The 18,002-nt window shown below is 37.5% G+C and overlaps 1 protein-coding gene across 4 annotated transcripts in view; it reads left to right on the top strand.

Annotated features, from left to right (window-relative positions):
• The window catches only part of SLC25A14 (solute carrier family 25 member 14), a 31,095-nt gene extending 13,594 nt beyond the window's left edge, over positions 1-17,501 (top strand). For all 4 annotated transcript variants that reach the window (XM_006735169.3, XM_031030083.2, XM_006735171.3 and 1 more), the window contains exons 7-11: positions 3,226-3,321; positions 8,117-8,241; positions 9,328-9,463; positions 15,999-16,079; positions 17,056-17,501. In XM_006735169.3, the coding sequence (XP_006735232.1) occupies positions 3,226-3,321; positions 8,117-8,241; positions 9,328-9,463; positions 15,999-16,079; positions 17,056-17,097 (480 nt within the window). In that variant the 3' untranslated portion in view covers positions 17,098-17,501. The remainder of the gene's footprint in view (positions 1-3,225; positions 3,322-8,116; positions 8,242-9,327; positions 9,464-15,998; positions 16,080-17,055) is intronic.
• Positions 17,502-18,002: the final 501 nt, after the last annotated feature.

Below are 18,002 nucleotides of genomic sequence, written 5' to 3'. Positions count from 1 at the left end.
AAAATAAAATAAATAATTAAACAAATTTTGATTTCTTTCAGATTTTATCAAAACAGGATGAAACAATAATATCAATACTCATTTTATCTCAAAGTGGTACACATTTTCTGCATAGTTAATAACTTATTTAAACTTATGATTAATTAAAAGCAGTAAATATATGATTATAATGTGTGAGAGGGTCCCTAAGTTTTTGTCATTTATTTTAGGGGAAATGTGAGAAAAAAGAGGACATATGCTTTATTTATTCGAAACCACAGGTGACTAGGTTAGTGAAAGAGAGATCTATTGCAATTCAGAGAATTTTGAGAACTGAGAGAGTGACTTGAAACACAGCACACCTGAAAGAAACCAGTGATGGTTGATGGAGAAAAGATATGACATTATCTTTCTGGGTTAAACTGAGAGTAATGTAGCTACAGAATTTTTATATCACTTTAGGTTTACAGAGCAAGTATTTATGAGGAGAATTGATTGTATTCTAAAAGTCCAGAACATTTGCAATATAATTACACTTGACCTTTTCAAGAACAACAATACTTAACTCCCTAAAGCTTCCTTTCTTATCCATCTGGATCCTCGATTTAATCACCTAAGTGATTTGCTTCAAGTTCCTGTCCCTCTGACCTGCCTGGTACGATTACAACTATGGACCAATGCTATAATCTCCCTTTTCCTTTCTTATACCTAGGTAGGGCTGAGGGTGCTGGGAATGGGGAAAATCACAAACTTAGACCGTGACAGTACCAATATAGGATCTATAATCACAGTTGAGCTGTTCACTCCTTTCACATATCCTTGGACAACTTTTTCTCTGATTTCTTTTGTGTTACTTCCTTGCCTTTGTGTATGTAGCTGTCTTTCTGACTGTAATGCCTTTTCCCCCTTTCTTCATGAATTTATCCTTCAAGGCTGCTCAGGAACAGGGACAGGACTAGGATAAGTGAGGTATTCCCTGGATGCAAAATGGAAGGGGACACCAAAAATTCAGTAATCAAGAGAAATAACACTTTTATGCAATATTTTTCAAAAACTAAAATGAATGCAAAATACTCATGATGAATAAAATACCAATATTTTGTATAATTCATCTCACCTCACCCGAATCTCACCCCTCTGGATCCTGTCTTTAGTTAACTACAGTTTTGATATTTGGTTCATTGTGGGTTTTGTGCATAAATTTTCATGTTTTGAAATATTGCATTATTATTTGTCTAGATTACTGAGGTTTTTTGAGTCCCCCTCCTACATTTTGTGCTAGAGGAAAGTGCCACACTTACCTCACCATAGTCCCAGCCCTGCTCAGGAATCCCCTCCTTCAAGAAATCTCCTACTTAGAATAGGATATTTGTAGTTCCCATTTGTCTTTGTGACAGTTTCTATTCCAATTTAATTGAGTTTAGGTTTTTATTTCAAAACTCTTAGTAGCAATTGACTTTCCACATAAAAACATGCTGTTCCATGATATCCCAGAGACATTTATTGAAACCTAGAGTTGCACGTCATGAAAATCAGGCCACATCTGGGCGACTAATATTTAGTGACTGACTACTATGATTCTAAGTGTGCAGTCAGTGGGAAATTGTACCAAATCTTTCACAGGGCTTTTTAATGTTAGCTCTACTTTCTTGCACTTCTCAAAGGCTACTTTGCAGAATACAGTATCATGCTTTTTACAAATAGAATTCTATTTAAGGTCTTGTAAGCATGAAATTATATTTTAAAACCTTTTTTTGCTTTTAGTAATTACATAAAGAATGCATGTTCAGTGTAGAAAAAAGTAGAAGGCAGGAGAAAAACACAAAAGAGGAAAATGCTCCCTTGTCTTATCATTCAGACTTAAACCACTGTCTACATTTGGGTGTGTATATGTTCATCCAGTCTCTTTGCTGTGCATAGTTATTTTTAAGTTTATATCTTTTTTTAAGGGTTTTATTTTTTATTTATTTATTTTTAAAGATTTTATCTATTTATTTGAGAGAGAGAGCACAAGCAGGGGGAACAGCATAGGGAGAAGGAGAAGCAGGCTCCCTGAGCAGGGAGCCCGATGTGGGGCTTGATCTCAGGACCCTGGCATCATGACCTGAGCCAAAGGCAGATGCTTAACCGACTGAGCCACCCAGGTGCCCCTAAAGATTTTATTTTATTTTATTTTATTTTTTAAAGATTTTATTCATTTATTTGAGAGAGAGAGAGAATGAGAGAGAGCACATGAGAGGGGGGAGGGTCAGAGGGAGAAGCAGACTCCCTGCAGAGCAGGGAGCCCGATGTGGGACTCGATCCAGGGACTCCAGGATCATGACCTGAGCTGAAGGCAGTCGCTTAACCAACTGAGCCACCCAGGCGCCCTAAAGATTTTATTTTTAAGTAATCTCTATACCCAACCTGGGGCTGAACTCACAACCCTGAGATAAAGAGTTGCATGCTCAGAGCGCCTGGGTGGCTCAGTCGGTTAAGCATCCGACTCTTGATTTATGCTCAGGTCGTGATCTCAGGGTGGTGGGATGAAGCCCCGTATGTATCAGGCTCTGCACTCAACAGGAAGTCTGCTTGAAATTCTTGCTCTCTCTCCCTCTCCTCCTACCCCCGCTCATGCACATATGCACACTCTCTCTCAAATAAATAAATCTTAAAAAAATAAATGTATAAAAAAAGTCTCATGCTCTACCAACTGAGTCAGCTAGGCATCCATTAGTTTACATGTTTTTAATAAAAATGACATACCATGCATACTGCTCTGCAACATGCTTTTTCTATGTAGCAGTTAATTGTTGACATTTTCCAATGTGAACAGATACTCTACAACAAAATTTGATGGCTGCATAGTATTCCATTAAATGGACATATCATAATTTATGCAACCAGTCCTTTGTTTTTGCTTTTAGACCTGCAGATTGTTTCTAGTTTTTTACTAAACTGATCACATTTTAAATGAATTATTTTCTACCCTCATTGAGTACTTGTTCTCTCTTTCCTGCAAATTTTCTTTCAACTCCAGAATTGATGGACTTAGTATAAGGGATGTGAGGCTCATGAAAATAATTTTTATAAAATATACTTTGACACAAATTACATTTTTAAAATATATAGTTTGTCATTAATTTCATCATCATAGCAGGCTAATAGTTCTGATAATTCCTAAATACTGTTCTCTTTATTTTGAATAAGTAAAACATCTCATTTTGGTCTCTGTTAAAACAGAGAGTAAGAATCTTCTTATTTTAGATTCGAATGCAGGCCCAGGGGAGTTTGTTCCAGGGCAGCATGATCGGCAGCTTCATTGATATATACCAACAGGAAGGTACCAGGGGTCTGTGGAGGGTGAGTACTCTTTTCCTGGTATTATTTTATGCCCATTTCCTATACTTTGCAAAGAATACTTTTTATATAGAGCCCTATAATTATGAATTGTCATCTTACACTGTTTAAGATTCTTGGTAACCCAGAAGATAAGGTAAGAAACTTCTTATCACCTATGAAAGGACCAAAACTTACCAGTTGTCTTTATTTCTGCTTAATGTTTGGGGGTTGTGTGAGAGAAGGTTATTATATTATTTGAGGTAGTCATTTGGTTTGCTCAAATTGACAGTGAATTTAGTTCTTCAATATATATTTTTGCTAGTTTTGTACTAACACAGCAGTATATGTTTATGATAGTCTCAGTTTACCTAAAACAACTTTTTTAACCTTATAGAGAGTAAAAATTGTACTATAAAATTTTGAGATCTATAGAAGAGAAAAAACCCAGTAGTCTCAGTAGCTAGAGATAATCACTGTTAACTTTTTATCATATTATCTTCCAGTTTTTTATCTATACTCCTTTTTTATTGTTGTTCCTATAACTTTTTATCTTATTTTAATCACTTAATATTGTAATACTAAGTAAGACTACTAGTAGAATATGCAGAGAGAGTAGAATGGGAAATCCATTAATAAGCTCTTAAAGAAGAGAGCTTTGTTTTTTTCTTCCTTTATATTTTCCCCCAACTTCCTATAAAAATTTTCAAACATACAGAAACGTTGAAAAGAACAGAATATACCCAGATTAAATGACTGTTATAGTCTGGCTATATTTGCTTTATCTGTGTGTATGTGTATACACAGATAAACACACACACATTCTTTGTTTTTTGTGTTTCTTTTTTTGTTAAACTATTTGAAAGGAAGTTGCAGACATCCTGGTACTCTCCTAAATAGTTCATTATGCATCTCCTAGGAATAAGGACATTTTCCTACATAGTAATACATAATAACAATATCATTATCACACCTAAGAAAATTAACAAGTCCCTAATACGTAACATCTAGTTTATATTCAAATTTCCTTTATTGATGAGACCAGGCCAATTTTCTTACAGAATGTTTCCCCTGTATTTCCTGCAAACTGGAAGTTAGGTCTGTTGGCTTGATTAGATTCATATTAAACATTTTGGTGTGAGAACTTCATAGGTGACACTGTATATTTCATATTGCATCACAGCATGAAGCACATGTTAGGTTGTCCCACAATTAATGATGCTGAATTTGATTACTTGGTAAGACAGTGTCCACCAGATCTCACCATCGTAAAAGATTTAAGTTTTCTCACTTTGTAATTAGCAAGTAATCTGTAGGATGACATTCTAGCAATATGCATATATCCTGTTATTTAATAACCTTTCACCTAATGGTCTTAGCATCCATTAATGATCCGTGAGGTTTGCTTTTTGATAACAGGGTGCACTTTCTTGATTAATTTAAAACCAGAAAATGGGCCTAACTAGAAATTTTTCACAAACTAATGCTAAGGGAAAGACAAAGAGCAATAAACACAGCAGGGAGATTTTGTCAGGGGAAAATAGCTACTTTATTTTTAATTAAAAATTTTAATTGTGGTAAAATACATATAACATAAAACTTACCATCTTAACCATTTTTAAGTATATAGTTCAGTAGTGTTAAGTACATTTACGTTGTTGTTCAGCCAGTCTCTGGAACTCTTTTCATCTTGTAAAATTGGAACTCCATACCCATTAAACAACTCCTCCCCATTTCCCCCTGCCCCTAGCCCCTGGCGACCATCCTCCTATCTGTCTCTATGAATTTGGCTTTTCTGGGTACCTCATGTAAGTGGAATCATACAGTATTTGTGTTTTTGTTACTGGTTTATTTTACTTAGCATAATGTCCTCCAGGTTCATTCATGTTGTCACATGTCCTTCCTTTTTTAAGGCTGAATGATCTTCCATTGTATGTATATGCCACATTTTATTTATCCCTTCATCTGTTAATGGGCATGTAGATTGTTTCTGTATCTTGGCTCTTGTGAATTATGCTACTCTGAATATGGGTGTGCAAGTATCTCTTCAAGACTCTGATTTTAGTTCTTTTGTGTATATGCCCAGAAGTGGGATTGCTGGATCATATGGTAATTCTGTGTTTAATATTTTGAGGAACAGAGCATAGCTACTTTTATGATCCAGGCTGCTCACATCATCCAGGCATGTAAGATAAAGAAGTGAAGTACATTGTGTTATGTGTTCTTTTGACACAGACATGTATCATTTGCATGTTAAAATACAGGAATATTTTTTCATTTCAACAAGGAAATAGGTTTGCATTTTTCTTCAAACACATGGTCTTCTTTGTTAGTGTTTTATTTTTCTGCTTTGATTTTCACATGGGTGGGTACTGGAAACATTTTATTTTCTAACTCCATTGTAAGAAATAACAGCACAAGTGCAGTAACAAAGTGTAACTGGTACTTATATCAGAGTTGGAGAGACTGTAGAGAGTGATGGGGACTCTGGTGAACTGGAGATCACCTGCCCTGTTCATTGCTGTCATGCATGATGGGAATCCAGTGTGGCCAAATTTTCTGGGCTTTCAAGAGAAGCTGGAGATCTTCATTCCTGTGTGAAGTATCCTGTTTTTTATATGTTGACAGGTAATTCATCCTTCTAGAAATACTGTGTAGGCCACACACAACATTTCTGTGGCCTGAATTCGGCCCATGGGCTCCTGTTTGGGGCCTTACTATTCAGCAAGGTTGTCTTCTGTGCAGATCATCTTCTAACACAGTTGAGCAGGTGGAAAGGTCAGAGAGAAAGGCACTGTTGGGCCAGCCAGCCTGATCAGCAGAATCAGACATCTCCTAGTGATAGCACAGCTATATCATTTCCATTTTATAAATTGAGTTTGGCAATTTATAGATGATTGAGCACTTTAATATAACAGGTATCCAAGAAAGCAGTTGTTCCCATGGTGTGTTTTCAATTTTAAATAACATTTAAACAGAGTTATAAAAGTTAAACATTCATTGTGAATTTTTTAAAATATAAGAAAGGCATAAAAATAAAAATTAATTTGTTACCCTAATTCCAGATAAAGAAAAATATTTTGGTATATTTTCTTCTAATCCTTTATAAAAATTTGGTGTTTGTGCATAATATCCTTTTCCCCAAAGTTAGAATAATGCTATGTCTTGCCTTCTTTAATGTTACCAGCATTTTCTTGTGTCATTAATATTCTTCAAAAATGTGACTTTTAAAGTTCTAGCAGCCCTGTGTTGTAACATGATTTGTGATAGGGGTATTCTGCTAGTGAGTGAAATGCTGATAGCATCCACAGGAGGACTGCTTTGCCTTTCCTTCTCCCTGGCTGCATTATACCTTTGCTGTCATCCTGGTGTGTCTTTTCTGCATATCCTAAAATTCTGTAAATTAAACTTGGAAGCTCTCCTCTCTCCACTGACTTTTGCTTCATGGTTTTATTTTTTTTAATAACATCTTTATTGAGATAATTTGCATACCGTAAAAATCACCATCTTGAAGTGTGTAATTTTAAAAGATTTATTTATTTATTTTGGAGAGTGAGTGTGTGCGTGCATGCAAGAGACAGAGAAGAGTACATGTGGGCACGTGAGCAGAGGATGAGGGAGAGAGAATCCTAAGCAGACTCCCCGCTGAGCAGGGAGCCGGACGCAGGGCTTGATTTCATGGCCCTGAGGTCATGACCTGAGCTGAAATCAAGAGTTGGACACTCAACTGACTAAGCCACCCAGGTGCCCCTTGAAGTGTGTAATTTAATGGTTTTTAGTTTATTTACAGACTTGTGTAACCATCACCAATGTGTAAGTTTAGAACATTTTCATCACCACTAAAAGAAACCCCCTATCCATCAACAATCACTTCCATGTCTCCCAACCTTCCCAGCCCTAGACAACCACTAATCTACTTTCTGTTTCTCTAGATTTGCCAATTCTGGCATTTCATATAAATGGAATCATAAAATATATGGCATTTGTGACTGGCTTCTTTCATTTAGCATACTGTTTTCAAGTTTCATCTGTGTTTTAGCATTTATCAGTACTTCTTTTTATAGCTGAATAATAATTAATTGGTGTGAAATTGCTAAGTCATATAGTAATTCTGTATTTAACTCCTTGAGGAATTCCCAAAGTATTTTCCACAGTGGCTGCCCCCCATGTTACATTCCCACCAGCAGTGTATAAGGGTTTCAGTTTCTCCACATCGTCACCAATACTTTTTATTATTATTATTATAGCCATCCTACTGGTGTGTAGTAGTATGTCATTGTGATTTTGATTTGTCTTTTCTAATGACTGATGATGTTGAACATATTTTCTTAATGCTTATTGTCCATTTGTGTATCTTCTTTGAGGACATGTTTATTCAGATATTTTGCCCATTTTTAAATTGGGTGGTTTGTCTTTTTATTGTTGTTTTGTAAGAGTTCTTTATACATTCTGGCTACTAGCCCCTTATCAGATATATGATTTGCAAGTATTTCCTCCCATTATGTGGGCTGTCTTTTCACTTTCTTGGTGATACCCTTTGAATCACAAAAATGTTTAATTGTGATGAAGTCCATTTTATTTTTGTTTCTTTTGTCACTTGTGCTTTTGGTGTCATACCAATGATTTTATTTTTAGTACAGTAAGTGAATTGGGATTTATAAGTGTTCCACTCTTAGCCACTGATTTGAAAGGATGACCTCTGTACTTCAGACTTGGATTTTTATGTCACTTTGTAACTTCCAACCTATTTTGTTCACTTTTAGACTTATGTTACTACTTGTGTATTTCTTTGGTGTGTAATACCACTTATGTTTTGCAGGGTGTCGTCCCAACTGCTCAGCGGGCTGCCATCGTTGTGGGCGTGGAGCTACCGGTCTATGATATTACAAAGAAGCACTTAATATTGTCAGGGGTGATGGGAGACACAATTTTAACTCACTTTGTGTAAGTGTGATAGGTTGTACTTGTTCCGTATTTCCATTATTTTGAGCACAAAAAGCATCTTTCACTGAAGTCCTTATATAGAATCAATAATGGGTACAGGTGGTCTAAATACCCCTGTCTTTCTTATCACCAGAACTTCGAGCCTTCCAGTACTTGTACAGAGATCCCAGATGCTATGGGTACTTTGGTACTTGGTAGCAGTGTCTATTACAATAGCTTATCAGATGTCTGTAGGATTTGAATTTGTTCATACACAGCCTCTGTATCTAAACTTATCTGTTATTTGCTCTGGTTAATTTTGGATCAGAAAGCAAACTTTTCTCAATGAGAATGAGAAAAAAGTGAAAATTTATAGGGCCTGTGAAACAAAACCACAGTTTTGGGCTGAAAACTGTTGCTAATCTCAATTTACATTCTCTTCATCTTACAACTTTTATGACACTTTACTGCTCAAATGCATTTGGTATATGATGCTGTGGTATGAAAACTTTATATAACTAATAGATGACTTGTGATACTTTCTGCTTAGGGATCTTGCTAGACTTAAAAATTGCTCCCCCCCCCCAAAAGGCTGAGTTTTGGATTAAAAAGTGAAGGGGATAAATTTTTTTAAAAAAGATTTATCTATTCATTCTAGAGAGAGAAAATGAGTGAGTGGGGGGAGGGCAGAGAGAGAATCACCAAGCAGACTCCCTGCTGTGCACGGAGCCCAAGGGGCTTGATTCCACAACCCATGAGGTCATGACCTGAGCTGAAACCAAGAGTCAGAAGCTCAACCAATTGAGCCACCCAGGTGCCCCTAACTTTTTTTTAAGATTTTCTTTTCAAGTAAATATGGGGCTCAAACTTACTACCCAGAGATCAAGAGTTGCATACTTTACTGACTGAGCCAGCCAGACATCCCATGGAGATAACTTTTGAGTGATGTTTCTTTAGAAAATATTTCTCTTTAGATTGTAATGAAAGGGCAAGAGCCAGATTTTATCTGATGAGTCTGACTCACTGTACATTTATGCATTTATGTTTGGCTTAATTTCTGTTTAGTCACGGTTGGAAGTGAGGCAGTCTAAAAGTTTTCACCTTTAGTTCCAGCTTTACATGTGGCTTGGCTGGGGCTCTGGCTTCCAATCCAGTTGATGTGGTTCGAACTCGCATGATGAACCAGAGGGCAATCGTGGGACATGTGGACCTCTACAAGGGTACTTTGGATGGTATTTTAAAGGTATACACACTGTAGACTTGTTTTACATTTTTAATTTTCTTTGATATCTCAGACATTCAGTCCTTATTCTTAGTTGCTATGTATCATTTTGAAGATGGAAGAATCATGATGTATATATTTAATAGCCTCTCAGAGTAATTCCCAGGTAGAAAAGCTATCTCTTTGGCAATCTGCTGATACACATTGGTCCTTAATATTATTATTCCAATTTGAATGCTTGAGACTGCAGGATACTTTTATTGATAGTACCATGTAGAATTATTGATAGAAGGGACTTAACATATCCCACATTTGCCTGCTTCAGACAAGACGGAGACCCTGTAGTAGAAAATCCAGTACTCAATTTCAGTTTAGTATTGTGCTGTTGTTCAGACTTTGCCTTTGAAAAGTTTCTGCTCTTATATTTGTAGGAAGCTGAATATCATAAATGTATGATGTAATCACTAGTGATCATCCTTCTACAAAAAGCAAATTTGCGGCTAAAATATGACATTTCCATATGGTTTCTCTGCTGCTATCAGTTTAGTTTAACAACCATTTATTATCTACGAGGCACCATTTTGTAGATACAGAGAAATTAGAGTATACTGCAGGTGTGCAAACAACTAACACAGCTTGGTAAGTGATAAACTCAGGGACCTATGGGAGGGAATTTTAGTCTAATTTGGAAGTTTAGGATAGGCATCTTGAATAATAGTAACTCACGTCCATTGAATGCTTTACTGTGTATCAGAAACTGTCCTAATGAGACTTACATATATTCATTCACTTAATCCTCGTCATTATCCCATGAGGTAGATCCTGAAGCACTAACCTGACCAAGGTTTCACAGCTAGTGGGATTTCAGCTCAGACCATTTGGCTTCAAACCAACATTTTCAAGCTCTATACTATAGTGCTTTTCTCATGTTGATGGCTAAGGGTTAATTAAGTTATAAAGGATATTGAATGCCATGCTGAGGTGCTTGGGCTTTTTTCTTTTTACTTGATGAGGAGCTGTTGAAAGATTTTAATCAAGTCAGATTTGTATTTTAGGTCACTTTGGCTTTGTAGAGCCTGGATCTGAGATAGTGGTTCTCAGTCTTTGATGCACGATTGGAATCACCTGGGGAACTTTTCACAGCTCCTGTGTCTACCTTTTAGACCAGTGAACTCAGAACTTCTGGGGGTAGGACCCAGGTTGAAAGTATTTTTAAAACTCCTCAGGTGATTGCAATGTTCACCTAAGGTTGAAAGTCATTAATTTAAGGGGATAAGCCTGGAGCAGTGGTTCTTAAGACATTAACATGGAACCTAATTACCTGGAGGGCTTATTAAAATGCAGATGGCTGGTTGGGCCCTGTCACCAGAGGCCCCATCACCAGATTCTGATTCAGTAGGTCTGGAGTAGGACCTGAGAATTTGCATTTCTAACAGTTCTCAGGCAATATTGATGCTGCTAATCTGGGTACTACACTTTGAGAAACACTGACTTAGAGATAGGGAAGCTGATTAGAGGGCTTTTATAGTAATCTAAGTTAGAGGCAATGAAGCCTGAACTTGAGCATTGTAGTGGGGATACAGAAGGTGGGATAAAGTTGAGAATAATTTAGTTGATAAAGTCAATAGGATTCGATTGACTGGGTGTGGAGAGGTGTGGGAGAAAGGAGGTGTCAGAGATATCTTCCTGGTTTTTTTGTTTTGGTGACCATGTGGTGATACTCACTGACAGGCATCACAGGAAGAGGAGCAGGTTTTTTGGGAGACAGTACAGTTTTGGACACTTAGTTTGAAGTGCATGAGGAACACCCAGTGGATCTATTTGGATATCTTAGTCTTAACTCGGGGGGAGAGTTTGGGGGTATAGATAGGAGCCTGGGGAATCAGTAGTGTACAGGTGTTACCTAACTGTGGAGGGGAAGACCAAGGAGAAAAGGTAGAGGAATTCCCATCTTTTTTTGCCTTTCTAGCACACTAGAGTATTATGAGCTCCTTCCATTAATAGTGATTCAGAGTGAGTGATTCTCAGACTCTGGGGAGTAGAGTTTGGTAAAAGCCTCTCCTTAATATTTCTGACATGCTTATCCTTCCACGTGACAATTGGTGTAGGGACAAAGGTAGGGCCAAGGAAATAACTCTGGGGAATACCGATTGCTAAGGGCTTGGCAGGTGGGGAACCTAGGAAAGAAACCAAAAGATAACAGTCAAAAGATATGAGGAAACTTGAGTCATGGAAGCCAAGGGAGTAATGAGTTTCAAGAAGAGTACTTATTTAATGCCAACTGGAATAGAGAGATCCCGTATAAGACCTACAAAATATCTGTTGGATTTAATATGCTCTAGAGGAGGTTTGCTGGGTTGGTGTTTGCAAAAGCTAGATTGCATTGAGGAGTGTGTTTAATTATTCATTGAATACAAAAATGTTTAAGTCTTTTTTTAATTATTTATTTATTTGACAGAGAGAGAGAGACAGCTAGAGAGGGAACACAAGCAGGGGCAGTGGGAGAAGGAGAAGCAGGCTCCCGGCCGAGCAGGGAGCCTGATGCGGGGCTCGATCCCAGGACCCTGGGATCATGACCTGAGCCGAAGGCAGACACTTAATGACTGAGCCACCCAGGCGCCCCCAAAAATGTTTAAGTCTTAAGTGCCAGGTGCTGTTCTAGTTGGGTGAACAAAAAGTTTCAGCCTTCATGACACGTGTAATAGAGACAGATAAACACATAGGAATCAAGGGTAAGTAGACAAGTGTAAAATGCTCTTTCAAGAAGGTTGGTTAAGAGGAGATAGAAGGCACAATAATAGAGTAATAGGTAGCATTTAGTGAATGCTTATTATGTGCCACACACTGTGGTATATCCTTTAACTCACAGTAACCCTATGGAATAGATATGTTTTCCATTTTTATAAAAAAGGGAACTCAGGTCAGAGTGGCTAAGTATTTACCCAAGATTACACACTTAATAAGTGGCAGATCTGGGACTTAAACCAGATTCTGATTCCAAAGTTTATATAACCACCATGTTGTGTTGTATTGGCAGAAACATATTTTCATATTGGCAGTAATCTTTACTTATATTTACTCATTCATTCACTTATTTGCTGTTGAAATTCTTTATAATGACTGCTCTATATTGTCATTATATATAATCACATCATGCTTTATTTTTTTCATCAGTAAGAGTCCCAGAGCACTAGTGAATGGAGTTAATGCATTCATCCTGACATTAGAAACAAACAGCAGCAAATCTTATCCTGTCACCTCTATCTTAAAACCTTTGAATGGCCTCTCATTGACTGAAGGCTCTATATGATTTGGCCCTTTTTTCCTTCTACAGCTTTATTGCTGCTACCTTTATTCTACATTCCAGATGGACTGTACAAGTTCTGGTAGACTTTCTTTCATTCCCAAATTTTCATCCATGCCACATACTTTGTTAGATGCCCCCACACTAGCCTAAATATCCTTTTCACTTGGCTAGCTCCTATTCATTCTTCAGATCTCATTACTTTTTCATAAAGACCTTCCCTGACTGTTGAACTAGGTTATGTGTACATAGTTTCTTGTACTTGCTCTGTCAACATTTATTATATTTTTTAAGACATCTTTTTTGAGAACTAATTTACATATCATAAAATTACCTATACAAAGTGGTTTTTGGTATATTCACAGGTATGTGTGACCATTATCACCACAGTTGATTTTAGAACATTTTCATGAATTCAAAAAGAAACCTTGTACCCTTTAGTTATCACCCCCCTTTTCCCTCCCTCCCTCCCAGTCCTAAAATACCACTAATCTACTTCCTGTCTCTGTAGATTTGCCTATTCTGGATATCTCATATAAATGGAATCATAGGATATGTGACCCTTTTGACTGGCTCCTTTCACTTACCATAATGTTTTAAGGTTCATTCATGTTGTAGTGTGTATCATTGTGTTTTTCTTTTTATGGCTGGATAATATTCCATTGTATGATTATATCACATTTATTTACACTTGTTACATTTTATTGTAATTGCTTTTAATGTCCGTCTGTCCCCCTAGACTGTCCCCCTAGACATGTAAATTCCATGAAGGCAGGGCTATGTGCATCTTAATCACTTTATCCACAGAAATTATTTATTGAATGGGTGCATAACTTTACGAAGTAGTCTGTTGTCTCTGTTATCTACAGAAGTTCTTGTTTGTTTTCACACAACTGCCTGAAGCCCAAAAGTGGGCCTCCCAGTCCTAATGTTCTAAAGGAGTTGGTCACTGTTTTGGGGCTCTTTAAAGATTCATATGGCTCATGGGAGTGTTAGAGATCCTCACTGTGTTTGTATGTTCATTTACTCAACAAATATTCATTAGGTATTTATTGGCAACTTTCTTGTGGCAGACAGTGTTAGGTGGTGGGGTTATAATGGTGAACAAGATAAACATAGTCCCTGTTGTCCTGGGGACCACATTCTAGTTGGGGGAGACAGACAATAAACACAAAAAATAATATAATTTTAGGTAGAAGTAAATGCTATGAAGACATTAACAGAGCATGAAACAGGTGACTTGGTAATGATGGTAGGGAAATACTTCGGCTAGGCTAGCCAGGAAAATGCTGTGAGGAGGTGACATTTGAGCAGAGGTCTGAATGATGAGAAGAAGGTGGCCACATGAAAATCTGAGAGAAAAACATTTCATAAAGAAGGAACAGGTACAGAGGCCCTGAGTTGGGAATGAACTGGATATGTTCAAGGGTTAAAAAGAAGGCTGGTGTGGCTGAGTGTGGTAAATGAAGGAGAGAGTAGCAGGAAATGAAACTGGAGAGACTGGCAGAGGCTGAATCATGTAGGATCCTGCAGGTCATCGAAGAAAATATGCAATTAGAATGAAATCCACAGGGAAGCCATTGGAGAGCATCAGGCAGGAAAGTGACACTATGATTTAATACATAAATTAACTGTATTTATTATATTGGATTGTATCTCTAAGGTCCCTTGCCATTTTAGCAGTCTAACTCTAGGTTATCTGCATCTGGGCTTTATTTTGGCTGAATTTCACAATTTTCCAACATTAATTTTGGTCTGAGACCTTCAACATTGGCTGGTAATCCATTGGGGGGAAGCATATTACCACTCTGTTTGTATAAAAAGTGCCCTTATTCTGTTACTGTTGGCTCGAAAAAAGTGGTTATGATAATTATCTTGAGTATTCTAATCTATAGGATGGGATAGGGGACATTTATAAGTTTGGATTCTCATATTATTGTCTTATCCAAATATATCCATTTTTTAGTATAGTGGTGGATTTTACTTTACCAGTGGAAGGGCAGAATAACATTTTCAATGACCCAGTGCCTAACATACAGGAGTTACTTAATAGATATTTTAAAACAGTCCGTCCACTAAATAGGAACTGTTTCTGTTGGCTGAATTCACACACCATCAGTTTACGACCTTTGGTATGCATAATTTGTCATTTAATTTTAATAACCACTCAGTGGGTGTGTGTAGGGCTCCCACTGTATAAAACAGGAAACCTAAACTCAAAGCAATTCACATTGTTCCTCATGTAATCCTGAAAGCATTTGCATGAGGTAGTCCACGTTTCTGATGAAACAGAAGGATAGTGACTTACCCACCTCCCTATTCCCTTACCCTACTTCCGTTTTCCTACTAGAATTTGTCATTTCTGAATATAATATATATCAATCTGTGTATTTGTTTATCAGCTCTGCTGGAGTATGCACTCCATGAGGGGAGGAGCTGTATAAGTTCTCTCTTCCTGTATAACCAATCACTCCAAAACTCGGTGCCTTAAAACAACAAACATTATCTCGCTGTTCCGTGGGTCAGGAATTGAGAAGCAACCTAGCTCCATGATTTCAGCCTAGATTCTCTCATGAGATTGTAGTCAGATGTCAAGCTAGGGCTGCAGCCATCTGAAGGCTTGGCTGGAGCTGGGATATCTGCTTCAAAGATCACTTACATGGCTTTTGGCAGGAAGCCTTATTTTCTCACCATTTGGGCCTCTCCTCATGACAGGACAGCTGGCTTTCTCTACTGTGAACAATTCAAGAGAGAAAAAGAAGCAAAAGCCTTTTAGATATAAAACATCTTTTACAACATAACGTGGAGGTGACAGAGTACTGCTGTATTCTCTTGGTGACACAGACCTCTCCTTGGATGTTGTGGGAGGGGTTACACAAGGGTATGAATAACTGGCGGTGGCTTTCATTGGGGTCATCTTGGAGGCTGGCTGCCACAGGTACTTCTCTGGTTTACTATAATAGTAATATTACTACTAATAATATTACTATAATAGTAATAATAGTAAACTAGAGAAGAGTATAGTAAACATCAAGAAAGAGTACCTTGCATATAGAAGGTGCTTAAATATTTGTTGAATGAGTAGGTAGATTCAGAGTACATATGAATTCAAAATGTATGTCTTTAGAAAAACAGCATTCATGGAGCCATAAGTTGTTGGAGAGGGACATGGAAAAGGAGTACTAAAATAAAAGTTATTGTCAGTTATAAATAGTAAGGGGAAATCACTCTGTTTTTTATTATGTCCCTCAGATGTGGAAACATGAGGGATTTTTTGCACTCTATAAAGGATTTTGGCCAAACTGGCTTCGACTTGGACCCTGGAACATCATTGTATCCTTTTAGAATATGAGAATGAAATCAGATGCTTCAAGCTCCCAGGTAATTCTAGATTATGGGAAGGAAAATTTGATTATTGACACCTTTAGGCAAGTGAGAAACTGAAGCATTCTAATTGTGACCATTGAGGATGGAACTAATAGAGAAATGACTTTCAGCTGGAGTCTAGTACAAACTGAAGGCAGCAGAAAAGATATACCAAAATTTCCTCTTTAAAACAGAACAAGTACAACCAAATCTGGAAGGGGTTATGAAGTTTTTGGAAACCCTGTTGGGATTTGCCCTAGGAAAGTACATGCTGAGGTGGTCCATATTTCCTACTCCTAACTATAGGACCAAAGTAATGGGAAATAATAAGACAGAAAACACTCTTAGAGCAAAGGAATCCAGGCCAAGTAGGGCTGTTTCCTCATGGGTGGATTTCCTTTCTTTAGCCGTGTTTGAGTGCCTCCTCTGTGTAGAGAGATGAATTGGATATTGTGTGTAGTTTATGTGTATAGTGTTGAGTATTGCAGGGTTGAAAAATAATTCCTTGCCCTTGCGGAGACTATAGGTTGATGGAGATAGTATCTCTTCTCCCTCCTTGGGATTGATCTAATCACCTAAAGTCTGTAACAGTTACTCTTAGCATGGAATTATATGTTGTCATTAATATTCTTCGGGGTGGAGGTGGTGGTGGTGGGTGTGTCTGTGTGTGCGTGTGTCTGTGTGTGTCCTGTTTGCCCCTGAAGACGATAAGTATGTTAGTTTTAATCTGTTTTTATTACTACATGCCAAATCATAATGGGGACATGGTGGGCACTCAGCACATGCTTGACTTGCCAGGTATTGTTTTTAAAAAGACTTACGCAAGTGCAACTCAGAAGAGCCCAGACTAAATACCTCAATGTAAGAGAATGCAGTACACAATTTTAGAACTTGGTTAGGTTTTCACTATCAATCCAGTGATCTTCCATGACTTACTCTTCAGTTTTTTATTACATACGAGCAGCTCAAGAGGCTTCAGATCTAAGGACTGAATTATATGTGAGCCAAGCCCTGCCAACCTTTCTACTCTTTTCCCTTTTTCTGTGTTCTAATGTATTTTGACAAAGTTGTGTTTACTGAACCACTGGTCTCCCAGGAGCCTCCTGATGGAAGAACTATAGGATGGTTCAAAATTGTTCATGTGTTTGTGTTACCATGTTAACTTTTTCCCTGAGAGGAAGTGTTAACATTGAGACTCTGGCCCCAGATTGGTATCTTCTATGAAGATGGATACTGATGGATGACATTCAACATGGCCTTCTTTTCAAATGTTGGTTAAATGTAGTTGGTTAGCCCCAGACTTGGGCTAGAGCAGAAGGCATAGGCCAGGGCAGTTACTGCTATGTATGTTTCAGACCTCGGTTCTCATTAAAGTATTTATTGGCAGAATCACTTTGGCTTTGTTTTCATTTACTGCTTTCTCTTTTGCCAGCTATTTAAGTTACATTCTCCAGAAAGTGATAAAGGTTACTATGAAATTGAGTCTGGACTCTTAAAGCACATTTATGGGAATAGACAAAGTGCATTGTGTTTTCCCACTGCCACTCGTCGTCATAATGCTACTTACTTGTAAACATCTGGTAAATGGTTCTTTCCTAAGCATGAATAACCAAACAAGTGGCTCATTTGGAAGTTTCTACAGATTAAATGTAAAAAGAGGCTTAAAATAGAACCTTGTGTCCAGGGTTCTAATTGTCTTATAGGCAAAAAGTTTTGGCTACTTTCTTGTACTAGAAAAGTGCCTAGCACATTGTAGGCACTCAGATATTTGTGGATGGAACTAGAGGGTGTTGGTATTACGCTAAGCGAAATAAGTCAATCAGAGAAAGACAAGTATCATATGCTCTCACTCATGTGGAATTTAAGAAACAAAACAGAGGATCATAGGGG

This window comes from Leptonychotes weddellii, chromosome X (assembly GCF_054177405.1).
Source record: "Leptonychotes weddellii isolate Sample4059 chromosome X, ASM5417740v2, whole genome shotgun sequence".
In the NCBI taxonomy this organism is placed as follows: Eukaryota; Metazoa; Chordata; class Mammalia; order Carnivora; family Phocidae; genus Leptonychotes; species Leptonychotes weddellii.
Note: the sequence above shows the minus strand (reverse complement) of the source record. Positions and strands in the feature narration are given on the sequence as shown.